This window comes from Kryptolebias marmoratus, linkage group LG5 (genome assembly GCF_001649575.2).
Source record: "Kryptolebias marmoratus isolate JLee-2015 linkage group LG5, ASM164957v2, whole genome shotgun sequence".
NCBI classification, from domain to species: Eukaryota; Metazoa; Chordata; class Actinopteri; order Cyprinodontiformes; family Rivulidae; genus Kryptolebias; species Kryptolebias marmoratus.
Window position 1 is genome coordinate 11,677,660 of NC_051434.1, and position 12,655 is coordinate 11,690,314.

The 12,655-nt window shown below is 45.8% G+C and overlaps 2 protein-coding genes across 2 annotated transcripts; one reads left to right on the forward strand and one right to left on the reverse strand.

Annotated features, from left to right (window-relative positions):
• The first annotated feature begins 211 nt into the window (after nt 1-211).
• On the forward strand, nt 212-7,972 carry wasf2 (WASP family member 2). Its single transcript, XM_017419723.3, has 9 exons — nt 212-367; nt 2,610-2,773; nt 2,854-2,988; nt 3,124-3,277; nt 3,532-3,649; nt 3,774-3,892; nt 4,996-5,154; nt 5,361-5,743; nt 6,696-7,972. Exons 2-9 carry the CDS (start codon nt 2,641-2,643, stop codon nt 6,851-6,853), a joined length of 1,359 nt encoding a protein of 452 aa, XP_017275212.1. The 5' UTR covers nt 212-367; nt 2,610-2,640; the 3' UTR covers nt 6,854-7,972.
• A 310-nt stretch (nt 7,973-8,282) lies between these two features.
• gpr186 (G protein-coupled receptor 186) lies at nt 8,283-11,119 on the reverse strand. The gene is made up of 2 exons (XM_017420909.3): nt 10,852-11,119; nt 8,283-9,857 (listed from the first exon to the last, which is right to left on the reverse strand). The coding sequence occupies exon 2, from the start codon at nt 9,836-9,838 to the stop codon at nt 8,846-8,848; it is 993 nt and encodes a 330-aa protein (XP_017276398.1). The 5' UTR covers nt 9,839-9,857; nt 10,852-11,119; the 3' UTR covers nt 8,283-8,845.
• Nucleotides 11,120-12,655: the final 1,536 nt, after the last annotated feature.

Genomic DNA, 12,655 nt, shown 5'->3' on the forward strand with positions numbered 1-12,655 from the left:
GCCCGATGCCTGTCATTCCTGGGACGCGTTCCAACTCGCCGGAGCTGCGCGTCGGAATGCCGGCGCAGCCTCCGCCCTCCCCGCTGCGAAAACTGCGGACAGATATTCGCCGCTAGTTTGGGTGGAGTTGCGCTCTTTGCGTTGACATTTCCACATCCTGTTCCCCCCGGCTGCGAGTGACGGGCGCGGCGGCCAATCAGCGTCGAGGAGCCCGACTTGCCGGCCAATCAGAAGTTCGCAATCCCGGGACAGTTCGGCGATCCGTTTTAGCTCGAGCTCCTCCGCTCAGCGACTTCATGAGGAAATCTTGAGAGATAACAAGCAGCGGAGGGGTTATAGAGAGACTCCACAGCTTCGAGATTTAACGGTGAGTGAGAAAACCCGTAGTTAGTGTTGTTTTCTAAAAGTGGCGGGTGTAAATGTGCACTTGTTTGACTGTTCCTTCGAGGAAAGAGGCGCCTGCAAGTTTACTTCCGGCTTCGAACGAGGCCGAAATCCCAAGAAGTTACACTTTAGCCTGTTTTTAGCTAATGCCTCGGGCGTAGAAAGCCTGAGCGATTAATGTCGTGTGTTTTTATATTCATAAAGTCCGATTCCCCAACGTTTTAAACAAGGACACCAATTAAACCCAGTTAGTCCAGAGAGTGAGTCATTTTGCTGAACATTTACGGGCAGCTGGAACAAGTTGGTTTTTTTTCCACGAAGAAGAAGTAAGCAAACCTCACAAAACAATCCGCTTGAAACTCCAGGGAAGAGTGGAGACACTTTTAATTAATGCGTGCAGCTCACTGGGTGACATTTAAGCCGTGATTCATCCTTTTTTTTTTTTTACATGAATCATTTGTAATTAGGGAACCAACAGGGTGTATTTTACTCAGGGGAGGCAGTGCACATCTATGGGGGCCTAATGGGAGCTTTTATTCTGAAATTTCTCCATTAAAGAAGCCACTGTTTTGTTTTTGGGAGCTCGCATGAGTTTACAGATATATCTACCCTGCTGTGAACATAATGGTTACCCCATTAAAGTCTCCATTTAAACTTTTTGTTTAGTTTTTGTAGAGAATGTTGCTGAGCTGAGCAAAGCTCCAGTTTTACTTCTGCTTTGCTGTCGGCAGCAGTTATTTATACCTCCTGTGTTTACTAGTCAGGAGTTTGACTTATTTAGTGTGTGTTTAGAGTGTGTTTTTTGTGTTGTCAACTAATTGGATTAATTGCACACACCATAAAGTGTCACCAGTACATAAAAAAAATCATCCAAAAATTTGAATCCCCTTATTTCTTTATTTCAAAGAACCCACATTTCCACGACTTTAACAGAACAAGTTTATTTGGTTTGTCAAACCGTGTTCTTAGCATTTTGTGCAGATACAAACTCAAGAAGTTTGTCTCCTAATGGCAAAAAGCCTGAAGGTGCAGTTTTAAAAGTTTGGTATTTGCTGTCCTGTCTCATATGAGACAGAGCTTTGTTCATCCTTCTTTTCATACTTGAATGACTCGAGCTATAGTGCTACGGGGCTTAACAAACAGACAGAAGAAACTAATTTGAGACAAGAACTTGACAGAAAATAAGCTGAAAAAGCAACTTATTTTGATATGATGAACCTGAGTGCTAAAATGCAAGAAAGATTACTTGAAATTAAATTTGTTAAGTAATATGTTGTGCAGTCAGTAGGGTTTAGAATCACTACTTGCAATGAAACAAATGTTGGAATGGTCTTAATCAATAATTAGAGCTTTCTGAAGGTTATATATATATACACACACACACACATACACACACTGTTGGGCAAAAGAAGACGCGTCAGGCTACAAAGAAACTTAACTACAGCAGATGAACGGAGTATAAAGGTTATGTTGTTTAGAAACAGGAATACAATTCAAGACATGTCATTAAACCTCTGAATGCATCCTGTTTCAGTTGATCATCTACTGCAGGGGTGGGCAACCCTGGTCCTCGAGGGCCACCATCCTGCATGTTTTACTCGTTTCTCTGCTCCAACACAGCTGATTTGAATCAATGGGTGATTAACAGGCTTCTGTAGAACATGAAGAGGTGATTTAACCTCTGAATCAGGTGTGTTGGAGCAGGGAAACAAGGAAAACATGCAGGACGGTGGCCCTCGAGGGATGCCCACCCCTGATCTATTGTATGCTAAAGTTTCAGGTAGCTGTTTGGGAACCATCTTCTTGGTGCTAGAATATTAGTTTGTGTCAGACTGTGTTGTTGTTGTTGTTGTTGTTTTTTTTTAAAGTTTTAAATAAAGAAATATGAACAACTTGTGTCTGTGGCTTGCTGCTGGTAACAAAGGATCAAAAGATCCAACTTTAAATGAGTTCTTTACTAAGCTGTCTGCTCTGTGTCAACACAACTCTGGTTCATCAATTGAGCAAGGAGGCTTTTTATGTCTGAATGACTCCTAGTTCAGAGTTAAGTGGCTTAGGAAACAAACAGCCTTCCTCTGAAATTAGTTTGGAACTGGTCTGAACATTAACAACAAAAATAACAACCAAAGTCTGGTACCGGAAAAGAAAAATATAAAGAAATGAGGGATGACTGGAGACTGTTTAACTAACACCCTATCACTTTTGCTCCTGTTCCTCTCCGTCAGGGTTGGGCTGCCCTACCCACAACACGCCACCATGCCTTTGGTTACGAGGAACATAGAGCCGCGGCACATGTGTCGCCAGACCATCCCCTCAAACATCCGCAGTGAGCTGGAGTGTGTGACCAACATCAGCCTGGCCAACATCATCCGGCAGCTCGGCAGCCTCAGTGAGTCGGCAGAAGAGTGCTATTCGAAAGTTGACACATTTTATTTATTAGTAAACCTTTGTTTGGGTTTTTTTGTGCAGGCAAATTTGCAGAAGATGTGTTTGGGGAGCTGTTCGTGCAGGCCGGAGCGTTTGCCACCAGGGTCAACTCCCTGGGAGAAAGAGTCGATCGTCTGCAGGTTAAAGTCACCCAGCTGGACCCCAAAGAAGAAGAAGGTAAGCCCCTCCTGCTTTTCATCGTTGCCATTTACATTGCAGAAGTCACTGATCACCTTTTACTTCCCCTCCCTTGAGCGCATAAAATATTAAAAAACAAAACCCTCATCAGTCTTTCTGCCCATTCTCTCCCAGTTTCTTTGCAGGCCATCACTTCCCGTAAGGCGTTCCACAGCAGCGTGGCCCAGGACCAGCAGCTGTTCACCAGGCCGTCTCTGCCAGTGCCTGTGCAAGACACCTACGTCACCTGCAACCCTCCTCCACCTCTCAACCAGCTCAGCCAGTACCGGTAAGATGGAGCGACAGAACGTGTAGAAAAATTAAAAAAAAACTGTGATTGTTCCTTGCACCCACAGTTAAACCTGTCTGCTTTTAGGCATTTATGAGAAGCAGAATCATTATAAGGGAAGTTTAAAGTCTTGTTTAATAATTAACACTTAAGGCAGATAACAATCTCTCAGCCTGTTTTTTTAGCACGTCTGCTCACATAAGATAAAACCTGAGCAATTCTAGACTCTGATGTCTGTAAATGGTTGTTTGCAGGGACGATGGGAAGGAGGCCCTGAAGTTTTACACCGATCCCTCCTACTTCTTTGACCTGTGGAAGGAGAAGATGCTGCAGGACACCAAGGACATCATGAAGGAGAAGCGCAAGCACAAGGTGATGCGTTAACGAAAAAAAAAAAAAAGAAACGAGTGTCCCAGTGTCCGAGCACGTTAGCATAAGTCACGTCAGAGTCGAAACTCTGAGGTTCAATGCAGTAATCTTGTTGTTTTGTCAGCAGAAGGGGAAGAAAGACCCTCTGAACGCCCGGACGGTTAATGTTCGAAAGATCAAGACCAGAAAGGACGAGTGGGAGCGCCGTAAGATGGGAGAGGAGTTCGTCGTGGCAAAGAACGAAATGTGAGTGACGTCTCTGCAGGTTGATCCCACAGACCAATCAGAGTGGACGTCTGTCTTCATCCCGATTAATCTCTGAGGCCAAGATGGTTTGCTTAACATTCTCTGTAATAATACGCAGAGGCCTGGGTGCATTTTGTTTTTAATTTTAGTTACACTTGGCACTAGAAGTCTGCTCATTTCGCTGTTTTCAGTTGTTCACCTGTTAACTTTTAGGCCGGGTCCAAATCGCCCCCCCTCCCTCTGCTGTGCACTCTGGCTCCACATCTGCAAACGGGCTTGATTGGCCAAGCCTGGACTTTGAAAACAAGGCCTCTCTTTAGTTAACGCAGCTGAAGTATAAATCAGGAGCCCACTGACAAGTTCTCCCCCTCCTTATCAACCAATCTGTACTCGGTGATATGGGTGGTACTTACTGTCTGGGAATGTTCTCAGCGGGGTGGGCGGAGAGCCGTCACTGGAAAAACAGCTGTAAACAAACACATCTGTAACATTAGTTCTTATGTTTTGATTCTGTATCTTTTTGGCAAATGATCTGAAATACTGACTGTTGATGTGAAATAGCTTAAACGGTGGAAACGGCTTATCAAAATAAGAGTGATGTAGAGTCCCATTGGCTGCACTTTTTGTTTTTCTTTTCCTGTGTTCACTTCACTATTAGACATTTTTTGGCAGGTATTTAAAAAAGGATTATCAGAACTATTACAAATATAAAGAGGATACAAAAACATGTACTTTTGGCGCAATAAGCAACTAGTATTAATTATGAAGTAAAAGAAGTTGTTTTTTTGTACAATAGTTTTAACAGTTTTCAGGATTTTAGCTTTTTATTGCTTCATAACAAGAAAACATTCACGTAATCTGCTGTTATTTTGGTTAAGAAGCCATTCTTTTCTACTTCCTTTATATGACTTTATATGCTTATTTAAAATGAAACAGCAAGTCTCCCAAAATCTCAAAGTTATTTAATTGACTTTTGATATTTACTGTTAAAATTCATAAAAGCACCAGCTGATAAATAGGTTTGTTTGTTTGGTCAAATTTATGTCACTCTGGGGATGATGATGATGGTGGTGATGATGATGATGTGTTTTGTTTGCTTTCAGAAATTCTTCCGAGGGTCTGAACGGCAGCATCGGCTCCGGGGATGGCTTCAACTCTGAATTCCTCGATCAGAGTACCGGCTCCTACTCCTACGATCCCGGCTCCCCTCTGCCTCCACCTGGTCCTGATGACTTCCTGCCTCCTCCACCCCCAGACATGGCGTAAGTACTCCAGCATCAAACACACACTGTGCCGGCTCATGGCCCGACCCTGTGGTGGAGGTCCAGCCAGGCGTGTGGCTCTGGGGATCAGCAGTCAGAAACGGGTCCATTTAATCTGGATGGGTTTAAATTGGAATAAGTGTGCGTTAATGTTAATGTAAACTCCATGAATCCAGATTAACGTATTCATTCACCTCCTCCTTCAGGTTTAATGATGGGACTCAGGGACAGAAGCGCACCAGCATGATGAGTCCCACCCACCCTCCTCCGGCTCCACCCACAGCCTCCTCACCACTAAGCACCCGTCCGGGTCTCTCTCCTCCCCCTGCTCCTCCTCCTCCTCCACCCTCTTTTGGGGAGCCCCCACCTCCACCTGGCTTTGGCGCCCCGCCCCCGCCGCCGCTTCCTTCCGCTGCCTCTTATCCTTCTCCACCTGCTCCGCCCCCCGGGCCTCCTCCTCCGCACTTTGACAGTTCCGCCGCTCCACCCCGTCCCCCCGGCGGCGGAGCGGCGCCCAGCTCTGCACCCAAACCTGAGCCAGAGCCCCCCGGCGATGCCCGCAGTGACCTCCTGCAGGCCATTCGGCAAGGTAAGACCCAGCAGAGGGGGGTCGGCAGGAAACAGGCGTGAGCTCACGTCACCGCTGAGTGGATGGATAAACATCAACCTCCATCAGATTAATCACCGCGTGTTTAATCGTGGTTCTCCAGTTAATGCAAGGAATGTAAATACTGAGTTCATCCCAATGAGCTGTGTGCCGTAATAAACCAGCACCAGTGGACACAGCAGGGTCCTGCCATCAGTCCAGTGTTTGGAGCTAAATTGGGGCCATATTTTAACTTGTTGTTCCCACTGTACTGATTAGCTCCAGGATAAACTTTGTCTTTCCAGTTGTATAAACTCATTATAACAGTTTGACCCTTTTAGCGCCATAATAATAGGTATATTTATTAAAACGCCTGGTCATTCTTTTCTATGTTTGTCAATAATTCCGTCAAAAAATGCCCTATGTGTAAATAATCTACACCCTTTTTCCAGGAGAAGTAGAACTTTCCAAATCTGTCAAGTATTTACCATTCTTATGTAATTAAATACCTAAAACTGTGTGTTTGTAAGAAGAACAGGACAAAAATGGAATTGAATTTTCTTTAGCGTCAGAAAGCCCCGTTTCACAGCTTTCAGGGGCGATTTTAAAGGTTAAAATCGCACAAAGTAGCGAGGAGTTACGGTAATTTGAAATACACACGCGCCGCGGCGTCACTGGTGATCCTCGTGGTTTTAAAAGGGTCGAGAAGAATAACGATAAAGCTGCTGTTGTTGGTTGACCAACAAGTTTTGTTTACGTTCTGTGTCCTTCAGTCACTGCTAAACTCTCTGAAGTTTGTGCTAAATTAACCAAATATAATATAAAGGCAACAAAAACATATAAAACATATTTAACCTGATACAGGTGTATGAGTGTTCTACCTTTTAACAAAGACACTTAAAGTGTTGACTATGGTTTCATAAAGACTTATTATTCCTTGTACTGACACTTTTAGGTTTCAACCTGCGAAAGGTGGAAGCGCAGCGGGAGCAGGAGAAGAGGGATCACTTCGGCAACGACGTGGCCGCCATCTTGTCTCGCCGTATCGCTGTGGAGTGCAGCGACAGCGAGGATGACTCCTCGGAGTTCGACGACGAGGAGTGGTCCGAATGATCGCCGTCTCTTGTCAGCGTCACTACTACCATCAACATGTGTGCATTTCGATTACATTCTTCAAGTACATGTTTGTTTGTTTGTTTGTTTGTTTGTGCAGGTAGTGTGTACTTGTGATGTTCTGAGATCACATTCCTCGACCACTTTATTTCCATTTATTCAAACTTACTCATATCGGTTGCGAAGGGCCAAAGAATAAGAACGAGCGCGACTATTTGCCGTTTGACTCCCAGTTTCTCTCCGTCTTTCTGGGCGACACACCTCTGTTAATCTAACAGTATTATATGTGATCCGATGCCCTTTTTATCTTTTCATCGACTCCATCCTTGTTTTAGTGCCTCTGATCAGAAGGTTTTATAAACTTCAAGTCAAACGCCCTGATTTTATGAACCGCAGTAAATCATAACAGCAGATAGGGGAAGTTTGCGACGGTGACCTCCGCTGTTCAAAAGAAGCTTTACGCCCTCAGTGAAAGACACGAGAACAGCCTTGTTTAGTCACAGATTATGCAATAGATTCAAAGTTTACATTTTGAAGTGTAATTACCAAAGTTAATTAATGTAATTATTTTAAATTCCATCCAAGGCACAGCTTTGGTCCTTTCCCCCCCCTCCCTTTTGTCCTTTTTTAAAATAATTTCTCTGTGGTGATCATGGGAACAAATGATTTGTCGTAGCTCATAAACGAACTGTTAAATTAATGATTCATTACGTTAGAAGAGGAGTCGACTCATGTCTGACACCAGGGACATTCAAGAATGCCATGCAAACATTTTCCCTAAATTCTCTATATTTTATAATGTAATTTATGTGCATTCTTGCTAAAATTATTTTTTTTTTTTTGGAGTGGGTCTTTTTTGTGTGTAAGAGGGGGTTATTTTGCTTTAATCAGTGATGAAAAATTAGGCGTTTTGTTGCCTCATTCGGTGCCTTTTCGTGCTGCCTGTTCGCTGGTCCAAAGTAAAATAACGGCTTCATTTGTTAAGTTAAATTTAAAGTGCCTTTTATGTTAAGTTTGCCAGTTTTACAGCACAATCACTGCATGCTTAGCCAAATTTTTTGCTTCTTTTTCTTAGGTTCCCAAATGATTTAATTCAATAAATATTAAGTGAAACTAGGAGATGGTTTAAAGTGCTTTATCTGTGACTCATCCTGTTTATATCGGTGGTGGACACCTTTTTACAGTGTTTGAAATTCACACTGAGAGAGAAAAAAAAATCTTGCATAATTGCCGAATTCTCACGTTGGTGCTGATATTAAAAGCGTTCTGTGGATTCAGGGGGGACTGAAATAACGCTCCACTGAATAATTTAGATAACCGGCCTGAGTTAAAGTGTGAGAGAGGAGGAGACAAACACATCAAAAGCTTCGGCTGCAGTAAAGAGAGCAGGCTTGACATCATACAGTATAAAAAGAGAGCTTATTTATTATTCATCAGTATAAAAAATTCATCAATTTTATAAAACGTTGTGCAACCAAAAACAACAACAACAACAAAAAAGAAACATATGGTCAGTACTTTTTCAAAGTGCTTTTATCAGCATGTGCAAAATATAATCCCACAGATCTATGTTTGTTTTTTCCAGAAATTCAAGTAAATGAAACTGGGCTTTGGATCACATCTGTTGGCACGCCATTAGGCCTCCTGTTTAAAACCCAGGGCTTCCCTCTCCTCCTAAAGTGCTGACACTCGTTTCATCCAAACCCTGTAGCATCCCTGTGATTGCTTTAATCTGGGGTGGGGGTCCAGCGGAGCTACAGTCGGCTGAGGCACGAAGTTTACACCGGTTGGTACATTTAGTCCAAATTTGGCCGGCAGCGAGGACATTTCAGTACATTCTGGTTCGTGGAGGACTTCATCGCTGAAAAATGCTGCTCGTGTGTGGGAGTGTGTTGGAGAGAGTGCAGATTCCGTGTGTTTTTTGGCACATAAAACAGTGATATGTCTGGCATGGGTTGTGTGTTGCTCTGACGGCGGGCCGGTAAGGCGGTCTTACACGTCGACGGGGTAGTGATCGCGTGTGCTGTTTGAGCATCTGTGCGGGCAGCAGGCGTGGAGGAGCACCTTGCGAATGTCTTTGTTTCTCAGACTGTAGAGGATGGGGTTGAGCAGGGAGCTGCCTGCAGCTGGCACCAAGGTGGCGTAGGTATACAGAGGGGGGCTGGACGCGTCGCCGAGCAGCCCCCAGAGGGAGAAAGGCATCCAGCAGCCCACAAACACGCTCAGGATCACGATCAACCGGGAGAAACCCTTTCCGCCGCCGTGTTTGCTTGCATATGGCTGGCTGGTGGGGAGGAAGTGTCTCTGGGTGGCTATGGCATGGGCGTGTCGCCTTGCTACGCGACAGATCCCAGCGTACAGTTGCAAGGTTACCATGACAACCACTAGGAAGCCCCCACATAGCAGCGATAGATATGTCCTGGTCAAAGGTCGTGCTACAGAACAAGAATTTGGCTCCTGGAGGCAGTGCCATCCCATCACGGGCCCCGCACCGATAACACAGGCCGCCAACCAGACGAGCAGCAGGAGGGAGGCGGCCCTGCGACGCGATTGGCCCGAGCCGTAGGTGAGGGCGTGGCTCAAAGACAGGTACCTGTCCAGGGCGACGCCCATGAGGCTACAAAGCGAGGCGGTCAGCGAGGTCACCAGCAGTCCTGACGTCAGCAGCTCCGACCAGTCGCTGGGCTCCACGCAGAACCGGAAGAGGAAGTGCAGGATGAGCGCCACGCCCGCCAGGAGGTCGGCCAGTCCGAGGCTGGCGAGCAGCAAGAAGACCGGGGCCCGAAGAGACGGCGTGGCCAGGATGGTGGTGACGACCACGGCGTTTTCGGTGGCGATGAGAGTCCCCGAAACACACAGGGCCACGCCCCAAATGGTAAGGGGCGGGACTTTAGGCGAAGATGAGCTTTCCTGCTGGTCGGCAGGGAAGAAAGGGTCCAGACCGGAGGACTCATCCCAGCCCAGCTCTGAGAAGTTCAGACTCATGGTTGGTCCACAGTAAAACCTGAGAGTGAAAGGGGATGACATGAGTTTAGATCTCTGCATTTCCTTCACTCCACCAGGCTGTGATGCAGCTGAGACAACTAACACACAGGAAACTATTTTCACATCTCACATTAAAAACATGAGCATAAAGAGTTTACTTTTTATATTTAAAAATCACATTTTTGAGTTAGTAACCCAGCTGGTGATAGTCTGTGTAGGAAAGGTTTTGAAGAGGCAGCCAAATAGCCAAAAACTACTAATTGTTCAAAAACAGTGATTTTTTTTTTTTTTTTTGCATGTTTGAGGTTCTACTAATATAAAATAGCCAGTGGACATTTTAAATCTACACAAAACAAAAGTCCGGGTCTCAGGAAGATGAGACCGTCTGGCCGAAGAGGGGGGGCAGCAAATTTAAAGGGGTTTCCATGACCCCCTCTGGCCACCCCCTTGATGACGCCCCTGAATCTGTGGGGAAGTCGTGCTCAATCCAGCAGAATATTGATGTCCTATCAGGCAACAAATCCTCCTAAACTTGACTAATTCAGTGTTCAAGTTATATCAGAATAATCCTGTGAGACACAGACTGGTTGACAGTGACGTGGAGGTTTTTGGCATCTAAAATGGACGATGCATGACTTTTTTTTAAATGTAATGGATGGGAAGTGGATTGCAATTGTTTACAGGTAAATAATCACTCCTAACAGAATGCACCTGCTCTTCAAGAAAGTTAAAAAAAAATCAAAATGCAGCTAGTCCATTTTTAGTAAGGAAACAGCACATGGTAACAGTTGTGCTTTATGATTAATTTATTATTCGGTCACCAAAACGTTTAAAAAGAACACCCGGTTCCTTCCTCCTTCCTCTCAGTCCCACTGAGGAGGAGGAGGAGGTATTTCCCATCTCTGTTTGGTGAAAACCCCTGTTGTGTAACAATTACTGGTTCGCCGCACCACAGAGGATGGCCTCGGCACACGAAACAGCTGCTTATCCGTGCAGTAAATCATTAGGCTCACCTTTTCGACACGACTTCGTCCTCCTTTTTTTTGTTTTTCTTTGCGAGAGTTCCGCGGATTTGCGCTCCTCTCCAGTCCAGAAACCAAGAGCTGAGAAGCTGCTGCAGCTGCGGGTTTAAAAAAGATCCGGACCCGGTCCTCTGGTCCTCATCAAGTCCGCATATGTGCCAAAATCCTGCCTGGCGTGGATCGCATCCTTTTCTTCTTCTTCTTTTTTTCCAGTCTCTCCGGAGCGCTTACGGGATGCAGAATGGATGCTCCGGCGCGAGGCTCACCCACAAGATAGCCCGTCTGACGTCAGTGGCTGGGGAGGGGGAGGAGGGGAGGGAAGAGGGCTCGACCAATCGGCGGCCGGCATTTCGGATGCGGCGAGAAAAAGAGGGAGGGAGCGAGGTGGATGCGGAGTAATTTCATTCAGAAAAATGCGGCATCCCTGTGGCCCCGCCCACTGCGGTTCCCTCCAGCTCTGGTTTCTTGTAAATGACGACCACCGACAGACCCCCGCCCCCCACCACCTGTGAAACACACCTTCATCAATAACAGCCAGATGCCTGTTTGTGAATGAGAGGGCTGGTGATGGGGAGGGGCCGGGGTGGGGGAGCGCCCGGCGCTGTCCGCGGTGCTGAAACGCATCAGGATGACTCAACGTGGGAGATGTCGCTTTGCCCTTGTCTGCGCGCGCGTGTTCGCTCGTCTGCCTGTCAGCAAAATAGCTCGTGAACCAGGGAAGAGATTTTCATGAAACTTTCAGTTAGCAGTCACTGGGTACACATCTACAACTGACTACCTTCTGGAGTCACCCCCATTCAAGATGGCCGTCACATCCTACTGATTTATCAAAAAACATAAATGTCCGTAACTCAGCCCTTTTTACAGATAAAGAACTAAATATTGGTGTAGGAGCAGCTGAGAGTCATCCCTAGCGCATGCTTTGAGCGCAACATATTACGCAGTATATTCGCTTAAAACTTTTGGTGTCGACTATGTTTGTCTGTTAGCAAAATATCTCATGAACTACGAGGCGGATTTTAATGAAACTCCCAGAAAGTAATCATTGGGTGGACACCTAAAGCTAATTAACGTTTGGCGTCACCTCAGTTCAAGATGGCCACCACAGCTAACTGACCTTGGCTAACACTAAGATAGCTATCAGTCGGTGTGTTTTACAGCTATGGAGCTCAAATTTGGTGTGGTAGTAGCTGAAAGTCATCCTCAACACATACTTTAAGCTTTAACGTATCAGACATGAGGTTTGACTAAAACTGCTACAACTACAAAGATGATCTTAGTTTAAATTTAGACATGAGAGACGTGCATTTCTTCAAGCAATGCTAGTCCTTGAAGATCCATAAAGGAAACTGAAAATCTGAGAGGATTTTACCCTTTGCATGTGATGAAAAACTGTGAAAGTCAGAGCTTTTCCTGCACCTAACAACGACAAAAAAACTGTGTTTTTGTCCTCTGACAGCTTCACAGCTTGGGGGGATCTCGTGGCATCCCCCCCCTTGGCTCCACAGGGAGCGTGGGTGATGCAGGGTGTCCAGCGATGCCGTCTGCGTGGATCGTCGTCTCGTGGCAATGAGCTGGGATGGAGGATCCTCGTCCTGCTCGAGCCTTATATGGGCGCGTTTCCGGTGGTTAAATACCACCCACGCCGCAGAGGAGACGTGCGAAACGCAACGCTTGTAACCTTCAGAAACGTCGCCTGCTATCGAGCAGCAACACAATGCGGAAACACCGGAGCTTTACTCACGAAACAGAACATAACAGAAAATTATCGACACGTCTGCTGCGTTGGGGCATT